Source organism: Schistocerca gregaria, chromosome X, assembly GCF_023897955.1.
Source record: "Schistocerca gregaria isolate iqSchGreg1 chromosome X, iqSchGreg1.2, whole genome shotgun sequence".
NCBI lineage: Eukaryota > Metazoa > Arthropoda > Insecta > Orthoptera > Acrididae > Schistocerca > Schistocerca gregaria.
The window spans coordinates 365728966-365741541 of NC_064931.1; the positions used below are offsets into that span (position 1 = coordinate 365728966).

General features: G+C 42.3%; 1 protein-coding gene across 6 annotated transcripts in view; it reads left to right on the plus strand.

Moving 5' to 3' along the window:
• Window positions 1–12576, plus strand: part of LOC126299600 (syntaxin-binding protein 5) — a 901795-nt gene that overhangs the window by 548312 nt on the left and 340907 nt on the right. For all 6 annotated transcript variants that reach the window (XR_007552829.1, XM_049991623.1, XM_049991624.1 and 3 more), the window contains exon 5: window positions 3129–3192. Coding sequence is in view for 5 of the 6 variants with exons in the window: in XM_049991623.1 (XP_049847580.1) it covers window positions 3129–3192 (64 nt within the window). In the remaining variant the exon portion in view is untranslated. The remainder of the gene's footprint in view (window positions 1–3128; window positions 3193–12576) is intronic.

Sequence of the window (12576 nt, forward strand, 5' to 3'; positions counted from 1 at the left end):
CTGACTAGCAGTCATTACTCGCCGGGTAAAGTTGCTATCTCCTAGAAGGGTTTATATCGATTGTAGGTCGTTGGTCATAATGTTCTGACTGAGCAGTGTACATACCTAGGCGATGAATATGAATTTTTTGAAGCACTGTATCTTTTGTGTAATATGTTTTCAGGCTCCTTGGCATCCCTTGACGGCTGGAGCGTGGGAAGAATGATTGCTCTTAAGCCTTTGTTTGAACCATAACTTGTCTTATTAAATATTCACGGTGTCTACTGGAGCTATACACAGCGGCTTGAAGCTTCGCAGATCGGAATTTTCTGAAAAGACTTTCACGAAATACTAGGCATCTTTCTTAGGACGTCTTCCACCTGAGATTTTGTTTTAACAGTTTAATTCTTCCTTATGGAAAGCGATGTGAATATCGGCGATGACCGTCCTTGTGTACAGCTCATGTATCCTTTTAGTCATAAACTTCAGCAACATGCAACTGTTGTCTGTACACAATCGTTTGTTCAAGCAGTCTCCTTCGTATACAAACGGCAGCTTATCAGTAACTTGCCTAGTCGTCGAAATCTGTCATTCACTCAACGCATATGTGAACCTATATTTATTCCACTTCAACACCTTACGTAGTGTTACTCCCAATTATTTTTATGGAATGAGTGATTACAGTTCGCGCTAAAAAAAAAAAATGCGGTAACCTTTGACTAAAAGCTTAATCAGTTACGGACTGAACATACCCCACATTTCTATAAATGACTATTTGCACAGAATTGAGAGTTAGTCACATATCAGACATGTTACTACGATGTTTACTGGCGCTCTCTCTCTCTCTCTCTCTCTCTCTCTCTCTCTCTCTCTCTCTCTCTCTCTCTCTCTCTCCCCCCCCCCCCCTCTCCCTCTCAACATCATCACTAGGGAGTCTACAACATCGTCATGGTCCTTAGGCGAGAGAGAGAGAGAGAGAGAGAGAGAGGGGGGGGGGGAGGGGGCACTGGTCGGCGTCAAAGAATTAGTGAACAGTGTAGTACTAGCTGGTTATATTATTAAATACATTCTTTTTAAGAATGTAGGAACAAAACGTTATTGTAGGAAGTTGCTCTATTTTAAACAGACTGTCCTTGTACACAGGACAGTGAAAAATCTCAGTCCGCCCGTTCTAAGGTAGGTTTTCCGTGATTTCCATAAATTACTTTCGTTAGAAGAAGAGCGTATTTTTTCACCAGACACTGTACAATTTTTTAAAATTTTTTGATGGTACAGCTTAACCTACTGTTACAGTATAACAATAATTCGAAAAATTAAACAACCATGAATAGTTCCACAGAAGCTCGTAGACATATGCTACGCGAAAAAAGGATATATTTCATGTACAACATCGAAATACAGACTGACATCTTCATGTCATCCGCTTGCACTTTACATCTGCTGTTACTGTTTTATCTTAATTATGATCTGTTTGGGCATGGTTGCTTATGACATCTAACAAGTTTGTTTTGCCCACAGTTGATTGATAACGCCGTTTCTCGATGTTTGTCACGTGCTGTAATTATGAACACTTCGTTTTACATTACTAAGATACTACATTTTGAGATTCGACATTATATTACGTTTTTTAATAGTATTATACTGAATATATACGATGTAAATAGCTTTTGTTCAGTCCTTGAAATACGTCTCGACATATGTAACGGTGCTGATGTGCGCCCCCGATTTATTTATAATACGTTTTTCACAAAACAATAACTTAGAGACAGAGATATTTTTGGAATCGTGTGGATAGTTGCAAGATCCTTGTATTTTTATTCTCTGACTGACTGTTAAAAAATTTTCCACGCAAACTGCACATGTGACAGTTCGTTGATTGAATGCATAGTGTATTTCGTGGGAAATATTGCAAGGTTTGTTTTCTTAGTGCTTCTGGCTAAATGTGAGATTTAAGTAACGTGGTAATGCTTTTGTCCTCATAATCACTTTCACGTCGTGCACCTTTACATTTTAGGTGAGGTGGTTTGACGACGGTGCTTTGCACAGGTATGCATGACACGCGATTTTTAAATTAATGGCAAGGATGTAGCTTCATATGTTACTAGAGGTGAATGTTATGTCTTTGTCACGGTACGTTCAGTATAGTTGCGTGTTTAGCTTTTTCTTTTCTCTCTATATATGGTGTGTTATGTTTTCAATCACACTTCAGAATTGGCAATGCTTGACACCGGTAGCGTGAAAAACTAAAAATAAAAAAAATTATACACAGTCTGATGGAAAAAAGTCGTTTTTAAAATTTATTGAGGTTGTGGGGACTACGCCGAAGTAGTTACGTAAATTAAATGCTGGGACTATCTCTGCTATAAGGCCACGGCCATCTGGCTGACCCCTTGTCGAGCTAGACGAGTAAATGCCTGTATATAAGAATCATTTGTCAGGCGCAGGAGTGATTTATTTATTTTTTGCTTGGTTTTGTTAATTCTTGGTGGCTCGAAGTGTCGCGTTTCCAGCGTGCTAAAGTGTCTCGGAGGCTGCGCGCGGTGTAAACGTTGGTATACTTGCTGGCTGAAGAGCTGGTTGGTGAGGGAGGCGTGACAGACGAGGGCCGGGGACAAGGAGCTGCGCTTGATACGGGACAGCAAGAGCCCTTGGCTGTGCCTGCTCTACATCTTCCGCCTCCTTCCGCTCGAGCGACCGTTCGTGGCGCCCTACTCCCATCCCTTTCATTGTACGTGCGTAGGATCAGACCGCAGTCGTTTAATGCTTATTTCAAGAAAGGGAAGCATTATTCTCCGCTCCGCGTAAGCGTTAACAGATAATTGTAAAATATTTGAGAAATCGAGTCAGCAGAACGCAACACTTCCGATTTCAATCTTAGTACACAGAATTCCGTAAGAGAAGTGCCACTGGCTTTTTCCAATTATTATGGCTGGTAATTAATTTTAATGGAGGAGGGAAAACTGAATACATGATTTTTTTTTAATACGAAGAGAGGCGTCGTGGAGAAACTGAGATAATATTGACAGGGGAAGCTTCGAGATTTATATCATAATTATTTAGTTTCTCCTTATTTTAATTTTACCATTTATATCGCTTCGGAACACACGTTGGTACTATTTCAGAACTAATGGTGCATCTGCCTTTTTCAGGTCCAGAAAGACGCATCCAGGCCCAGTGGTACACCTCAGCGATAACCCGCTCGACGCAAGTAAGGTAAGATTCACACGATGATTGTTGACGAGCAAGATGCTCAAAAAATTTACTAATTCAGCTCGCATGCAACAAAGCTGTAGAGAGATTATCTCACGTATACAGGGTGAATCACCTTAAACTTGCATCGCAGATATTGCGGAAATGAAAAGTGCTACTGATCTGCGATTTTCACAGAACGGGTTGGTAGTCTGGGAATCGTATTTTTAGCCAGCCAGCAGATGATGATGATGATGATGATGATGATACTCAGAAACTGTATGTTTTGTGTAAACATACATTTTTAAATGGAACAATGCCTAGTGGCATTGACAAACTAATAATAAGGTTAATTAGAATGTCTTTCGTGTTTACTGCAGAATTCTAGTGCGAGTCGTTTACGAGATATCGTAATTTGACAAGTTCACACACCGACACTTGTACAATACCTGTGGTAGCACACACTAAAGAACAACAGAAGTGCATACAGTAATTACGTGGATTCTGACTAGTAATGAGACAACTGACCATCACAGGCTATGTTCAGAATGAACACCGCCAGTGGCAATATACGCTTCCAGTATGGTACTGAATGACTTTTGCGCACCTGTTAGCATTTCGGCGAATATGTCCAAGCAGGCTGCAGTAATACGTCCTTGAATATGATCGGTTGTAACTGATATGTCCTTGTAAACAGCATCTTTGAGCTTTCTTCAAAGAAAAAAGTGAAATCCGGAGTGAACGGGCCGTCCAAGGTACAGGTACTCTGCGTCCAGTCCAATGACTTGGAAACAAATTGGAAATTTGTGGTAAGTCTTATGGGACCAAACTGCTGACGTCATCGGTCACTAAGCGTACGCACTACGCTAAGGACAACACACACACGCCCGAGGGAGGACTCGAACAACCGACGGGGGGAGCCTCGCGATTTGGAAACAATTCGTGAAGACATGCCATAGTACTTGTGCACTATGGGCTGGACAGCCATCATATTGGTGCCTCAGGTTCCTCCTAATCTGCAGAGTCTGTGAAGACGGTCTGTTACGAGGCTGCGATACATGTGCGCGTTCAGTCTTCCGTCTATGAAACACAGGCCTATGAGATGATGGTTCACAACTCCACACCACACGTTTACACCCCATGGACTTTGGCTTTCCTCCTGTCAAGGCCAGCAGGGATTGTCCACGGACCAATAGTGCATGTTTCGGTGGTTTGCCTGACCATCATTGGTAAACGTAGCTTTATCACTAAACAAGATACAACGTACATCTGGAGTATCCTGCCTTAATGTCCCTGTACAGAAGTTAACACGATCCCCTTAACCGTTTCCATGCGGCTCTTGATGGAGGGAGATATGATACGAATGGAACCTATGTCGATGGAGAATGCGTAGGACACTTGCCTGGCATGCTACTTCCTCTTGCGATTGTGCGGGAGCTAATGTGCGGACAACTGCAATAGCATCAAGAACACTAATTTTCCCCTCTTCTGTCGTCACTTTGTTTCCTTCTGTTCGCTGTCTAGGTGTTACACTACCATTTTCACGTAATTGGTTAAAGAGGTTGATAAATAATAGCCGAGATGGTTGACTTCTATTGGGATATCTTGCCGCAAACACCGTAAAAATACGAAATGCATTCTTTCTACACTCTCCATATACTTTGTCTGTTTTTTTCTGCTTTGGTAAATCTCATCGTCCACTTACCCCCTCCTGCTTGGACTTTCACACATTGACTATAAACTCAAAGAATGCACAAGCACACTGTAAGCAAACAGAACAGAGTCGTACCTTGCAGCTACGTAGGTTAAATGACAGAACCAAGTGTCGGTGTGGAAACTTTTCAAAATACGATATCCCGTAAACGACTGGCACTAGAATCCTGCAGCAAACACCACTGTCATTCTAATATACCCTACTTTTAGTTTGTTAGTGTAAATAGGCATTGTTCCATTTGAAAAAGTGTTAGTTTGCATAAAAAATATACTTTCTAAGTAGTATTACAATCTGCAGCTTGTCTGACAGTACGAACCCATGGCCATCAACCCATTCTGTGAAACCTACATATCAATAGCGCTTTCCATTTCTGCAATATTTCAGGCGCAAGTTTTAGGTGATCCACTCTGTATATTGGTGCTGCTACTTCTAATAGGGGTAAAGCGATTGATCGGTCAGAAGCTCAATGAGTGCAAAATGTTTTACATTCTCACTGTCTTCATTGTGATGTATGCACACCACTGACGGTTTAGGCTTAGGCCTGTTCCGACTGGCCAACTGCTGTCTTGTTTACGGTACAAGAAGCCATCTATGATGGTGGGAGAGGCGGTCAGCATGTCGGTAGTCCTTTCAGACGTACCCTTCATCTTGAGGTTACTCGCATCCACTTTAAATACATGTTCTGAGAAAGGATTTTACTTTGAGAAAACGCAGTTAATTCTCTTCTCTCTCTCTTTTTACACCCATAAATACACTACTGGCCATTAAAATTGCTACAGCAAGAAGAAATGCAGATGATAAACGGGTATTCATTGGACAAATATATTATACTAGGACTGACATGTGATTACATTTTCACACAATTTGGTTGCATAGATCCAGAGAAACCAGTACCCAGAACAACCACCTCTGGCCGTAATAACGGCCTTGATACGCCTGGGCATTGAGTCAAACAGAGCTTGGGTGGCGTGTACAGGTACAGCTGCCCATGCAGCTTCAACGCGATACCACAGTTAATCAAGAGTCGTGACTGGCGTATTCTGACGAGCCAGTTGCTCGGCCACCATTGACCAGACGTTTTCAGTTGGTGAGATCTGGAGAATGTGCTGGTCAGGGCAGCAGTCGAACATTTTCTGTATCAAGAAATGCCCGTACAGGACATGCAACATGCGGTCGTCCATTATCCTGCTGAAATGTAGGGTTTCGCAGGGATCGAATGAAGGGTAAAGCCACGAGTCGTAACACGTCTGAAATGTAACGTCCACTGTTCAAAGTGCCGTCAATGCGGACAAGAGGTGACAGAGACGTGTAACCAATGGCACCCCGGGTGATCCGCCAGTATGGCGGTGACGAATACACGCTTCTAATGTGCGTTCACCGCGACGTCGCCAAACACGGATGCGACCATCACGATGCTGTAAACAGAACCTGGATTCATCCGAAAAAATGACGTTTTGCCATTCGCGCATCCAGGTTCGTCGTTGAGTACACCATCTCAGGCGCTCCTGTCTGTGATGCAGCGTCAAGGGTAACCGCAGCCATGGTCTCCGAGCTGATAGTCATTGCTGCTGCAGACGTCGTCGAACTGTTCGTGCAGATGGTTGTTGTCCTGCAAACGTCCCCATCTGTTGACTGATGGATCGAGACGTGGCTGCACGATCCGTTACAGCCACACGGATAAGATGCCTGTCATCTCGACTACTAGTGATACGAGGCCGTTGGGATCCAGCAAGGCGTTTCGTATTACCCTCCCGAACCCATCGATTCCATATTCTGCTAACAGTCACTGGATCTCGACCAACGCGAGCAGCAATGTCGCGATACGATAAACCGCAATCGCGATAGGATACCTTTATCAAAGTCGGAAACTTGATGGTACGCATTTCTCTTCCTTGCACGAGGCATCACAACAACGTTTCACCAGGCATCGCCGGTCAACTGCTGTTTGTGTATGAGAAACCGGTTGGAAACTTTCCTCATGTCAGCACGTTGTAGGTGTCGCCTACCGGCGCCAACCTGGTGTGTATGCTCTGAAAAGCTAATAATTTGCATTTCACAGCATCTTCTTCCTGTCGGTTCCATATCGCGTCTGTAGCACGTCATCGTCGTGGTGTAGCAATTTTAATGGCCAGTAGTGTATTTCGGTGAAGTTTCACTATTGTCAGTGGGTTCATTTCATTTTATGTCGAATGTGAGGTAAACGTATAATAATACATACAGATTTGTGATTATATTCATAACACTTAACATCATCTATACCTCAACAGGACATTCTGATGTTCATGTAGCTGTTTGCCATTGCACCACAGCTGCTGTTTTGGTACAAGTTGTCATCTGCAACTAGTCAGATTTTCTCTATAACACAGAACCTATATCGAACAAAAATGTTAGTAGTAAAACGAAAGTATTAGTTTTTGGTTTATTTTGCCCTTTGTTGACCTTACATTACCCTATATCTTACTTTCTGCTGTGAGCACTGATACTTACCGTTTGTTTGCTTGGTTTCTGCAATTTTTACCGAAAACATTTCTACCTGATAGCTGTGACGACATGTTACTTGAGACAGACTTTGTAAACTGGTGTGTGCGGGGAAGGAAGCGGGTATATTCTTCGTTTTTGCTTATTTTTGTGCTTTCCGTGTTGTCACGACTCTATGAAACACCTACAAACAAGCACTGTGTCGCTATTTATTAAATATTCAGCTGTTCCACCATTTTGATTTATATGTTCTGGGCGGGAATCAGAACTTTGTTATGACAGCAGGTTTGTGAACAGACGTTAATGCTGACCTCAAAAATCTTAAATGCAGTATCAGACCTCCACAAAACCTATTCATTGAACTAAATTACCATATACAAAAGCTATAATAGAATGGGAGGAAATAAAGTTTACAAAGTCCATCGCAAATAAAATGTGCTCAGAACCAAAAAGCAGAAACCTTTCCGAAAACACTTGGCAATAAGCTAGCAAACAAACGATATAAAGGAATTAACATACGAGTGCTGACAGATAACGTGTAATGTAACATCAACAAAGCGTAAAATAACCAAAACAACAGTATTTTTTGTTTAATATAGGTACTGCATTACAGGGAAATCTTTATTAGTTGCAGATGACAACATGTACCAAAATAGCAGCTGTTGTGCAGATGACAACATGTACCATCAGAATCACCTGTTACAGTGTAGATTTGTTAAATGTTATGAATAAAATCACTATAATCCTAAAACTCTAAATATTATTATGCGGATTTAACTTTTTATTCGACAGAAAATTATATGAAGCTGTTGATGATAGTGAATCTTTACCAAAACATGTATGAGTGAATAATAAAAAAATGTTTAAGGCCTCAGTCCTTTTCCAAAACATATTCTATTACCCTTGTTTGTCTGTTCAAGGTATATCGAGGCCGTTTAACTGATCCTCCAGGTTCTTACAATCCCTTATAGTCTTTGTTTCCCATATAGACCAGGGAAGTAAAGTAACCGCCATGTATACGTTCATTTCTTCTCCCTCAAATCTAATTCCTTCTGCAATGTTTCTCTGTAGTTTCCTGGACTGCTTCTGTATTTGTATAATGAATGACATAGGGCAATCGGCTACAACGCTATCTTACGTCCTCGTCAGTTATTACCTCTCTTTAATGTCCTATGAATGGTCTCTTTTATTTATTTCTTTACTGCAGTCTTGTTTGTGTACGAGCCGTACATAGTCTGCATCTCTCTGGACTTTATATCTGATAACTTAAGAATTTATTTATTTATACGTGCCCAGAACATAACATATTAAATATAACTTACAGTACGTAGCATGTCATACATAGCATATCACATAGCATGTCATACATAGCATATATATATTAAAAGTATTACAGAGAATATGTGCGTCTTTATATTCCATGTGCTGTCCAGTATTCCGCTGCACAGACTGCTTTATTATTGGCGATAATCAGATCGTCCATGGACACAGGTTCCGACAGTTTCCTGCAGTTGAGTAGGTGCTGATGGTCTTGAGGTTCACCACATTCACATAGTTCGTCCCCTGAGATGTATCCCCATTTCTTCATGTTTTCCTTACATCGAGATACGCCAGTTCTAAGTCTATTGAGTATCTTCCATGTTGTGTATGGGAGATGATGACCTGTAGCAAGTTCTTCCTTGGGGTTGTCCCAATATTTCTCTGATGATGAGCTACGCCAGAGTTGTATCCTATGGTCTGCAGGTGATGTCTGGATTGGTCGCGTTGTCTGGAGAAAACTTTTTCTCGACTTGAGTCTTGGCGTTTGACGTTCGCATCCAAACAGGGGGTGTCTCTGATCTGTCTCCTGCTTCTTTCTTTCCACTTCAGCTACTGTTCTCCTTCGGATGTCTGGCGGTGCTACGCCCATGAGGTGGTAGATTTTGTCAACAGGGGTTGCCCGCAAGCAGCCGGTTACAATTCGTCCTGTTTCATTTAGGGCAATATTTACCTGTTTGGCATGGCTGGAGTTCTGCCATACAGGTGCTGCATATTCAGCAGTGGAGAAGCACAAAGCGAGGGCAGATGTGCGGAGGACCTGTGGGTGTGCTCCCCAGTTGTTGCCGGTCAGTCTCCTAATAATGTTGTTCCTAGCACTGACTTTCATTTTTGTATCTGTACAGTGGTCCTTGAAGGTGAGGGACCGGTCCAACTTCACTCCGAGGTACTTTGGGGTGTCACAGTGGGCCAGCTGTTGACCTCTCCAGGTTATTCTCAGTTTCCTCCGTGCCTCTCTGTTCCGTAAGTGAATTGCACACACTTGTGTTTTGGAGGGGTTTGGCTTCAGGTAGTTGCTATCGTAGTAGTTAGATAATGCCTCAAGACTTGTTGTGAGTTTTTCTTCCACCTCCTCAAAGGTTCTTCCTTGCGCTGCAAGTGCTGTGTCATATGCATAAATGAAAGATCTTGTGACAGAAATAACAGGCTGGTCATTAGTGTAAATATTAAACTACAGTGGGGCTAGCACACTTCCTTGGGGGATACCATTTCTCTGTGCCCTCCACCGGCTCCTCTTATTTTGTAGGATAACAAAGAAACGTCTGTTTTGTAGCAGGCATCTTATAAACTGTGTTAGGTGGAAGTCTTTCGTGATGGCATAGATCTTTAACATTTTCCTGTGATTAATGGTGTTATATGCAGCAGTAAGATCCACAAAGGTGACACCGGTGATCTGCCCGCGTTCATATCCATCCTCTATGTGCTGTGTCAGGTTCAACATCTGTCCACAACACGACCTCCCGGGGCGGAACCCAGATTGTTCTCTGATCAGTCTTTGATCGACTTGGTCCGAGATGCGATTGAGGATCATTCTCTCTAAAACTTTGTATAGATGACATAGGAGTGATATGGGTCGGAAATTTTTGACATCTGTGGGCTGTTTCCCCGGTTTCAGTAAGGCCAAAACTTTGGTTTTTCTCCAGATCTTTGGTATTTGCAATGTTGAGACACAGGTGTTAATCATATCTAGAATCCACTTCTTGGTTGCTGGTCCAAACATTTTTATCTGTTCCGTCCTCACGTCATCTAACCCCGCAGCTTTATTGTTCTTCGTTGAGCATATTGCGGTTTCTAATTCTTCCAGTGAGAATGGTGTGCCAATATAGTTATTCTCCTCAGTAATTCTCTGGATCTTTGGAGTTGCCGATTGTTTTATTAACTTTGCCATTCAGCAGTAACATGTGCTATCTGGTTAGGTGTTATATCAGAGATGGCCGAGGGAATAGCTGTTGGGTCGTTTCCAAGATTTTTCAGCAATTGCTATGCCTTTCTACTATTTTGTTTCATATCGAGCTGCGTCATAAGATCGCACCATTTTTCTTTCCTTCTAGCTGATATGGCTAGTATAAGTTCTTCACCAACCTGCATTGTTTCTTCAGCAAATGGGTCATCTTCAAAAAGGTGTTCATATTTATTCATAAGTGTTTTTGTATCTTTGTCTAGTCCTGGTATGTAAGTTGTTCTACATCCGCGGGGTATATGCCTACAAGAGACAGCTTTCACCAGCTTTATAAAGCTATCATATTTCTCTGGAGAAGGATCTAGTTCAAAGATTTTGGAATCGAGTTCTTCAGTAAATTTATCCCATTGTGCTCGTTTAAAGTTAAATCTTCTCTTGAAGGGGGTATAGCTGGTTTTGATGACTGCTTCTATAGTGCAAATAATTGCTCGGTGTTGTGTCCTTGGAATTGGGTCTCCCATTTCTTTCTTCACCTGGTGGGCAACATTTTCACTTGCAAAGATGTTATCTGGGTTATATCCACGGCCCCACCTTCCACTCCTGAAGGAGTATGGCAGTTTTGGATCATGTATTAACTTAAGCCCCTTGCTTTCTACCCAGTTTTCAAGGTCTTCTTCACTTTGGTCTGTTTCTCTGTAGCCCCATGATACACTGTGGCAATTAAAATCTCCCATGACCAACTTCACTGGTTGTAGATTGAAATTATCAGGTTCTTTGAAACGGAATACATTATTTGGTGGTTTGTACACTGATGTTACTATATAAGTCTCTGTTGCTACAGTCAGTATTTCTATGTCGTTATTTACAGTTAAGTCTGCGGACGAGATGTTGAGGCCTGGTTTAGCAAATATTGCACTGCCATATTGTTCGCTGGGTCTCTCAGTGATTGTCATTTCATGTCTCCTCGGCCTTCTGTCATTCGGACCTCTGAGTTTCCTGGATGAGCAGGAGATCACAGTTCTATGTCTTACACATATTGGATAGTAATAATTCTTTCTCTGCTGATATTCCTTCTATATTTATGGAGATTGTTGTAACAGCTGGCTTTGAAAAAAGCCTTTTTGATTTATAATTTCGTGTAATGTTCTGGTGGTGGAAGGATCTGCCACTGGAATTACTCCCAGCGTTGCCCAGGGTACGCCCGATCGCTGATGATGACATGTCGTGTCGTGTTTGTTGCGATCTTCGAGGAGGCCCCTTCCGTGTACCCCACTTCAGAATTTGAAAGTGTATATATCAGTCAACATTGTGAAAAGCATTTTCTAAATCTAGAAAAGCTGTAAATAAATATTCATCTCTCTTCCTTTTCTATGAGTATACAGTATAGAAGGAAATACCCTACTGGCCATTAAAATTGCTACACCACGAAGATGACGTGCTACAGACGCGATATTGAACCGACAGGAAGAAGATGCTGTGAAATGCAAATTATTAGCTTTTCAGAACATACACACAAGTTTGGCGCCGGTAGGCAACACCTGCAACGTGCTGACATGAGAAAAGTTTCCAACCGGTTTCTCATACACAAACAGCAGTTGACCGGCGATGCCTGGTGAAACGTTGTTGTGATGCCTCGTGTAAGGAGGAGAAATGCGTACCATCAAGTTACCGACTTTGATAAAGGTCGGATTGTAGCCTATCGCGATTGCTGTTTATCGTATCGCGACATTGCTGCTTGCGTTGTTCGAGAGCCAATGACTGTTAGCAGAATATGGACTCGGTGGGTTCAGGGGGGTAATACGAAACGCCGTGTTGAATCCCAACGGCCTCGTATCACTAGCAGTCGAGAATACAGGCATCTTATTCATATGGCTGTAACGGATCGTGCAGCCACTTCTCGATCCCTGAGTCAACAAATGTGGACCTTTGCAAGACAAGAACCATCTGCACGAACAGTTCGACGACGTTTGCAGCAGCATGGACTATCAGCTCGGAGACC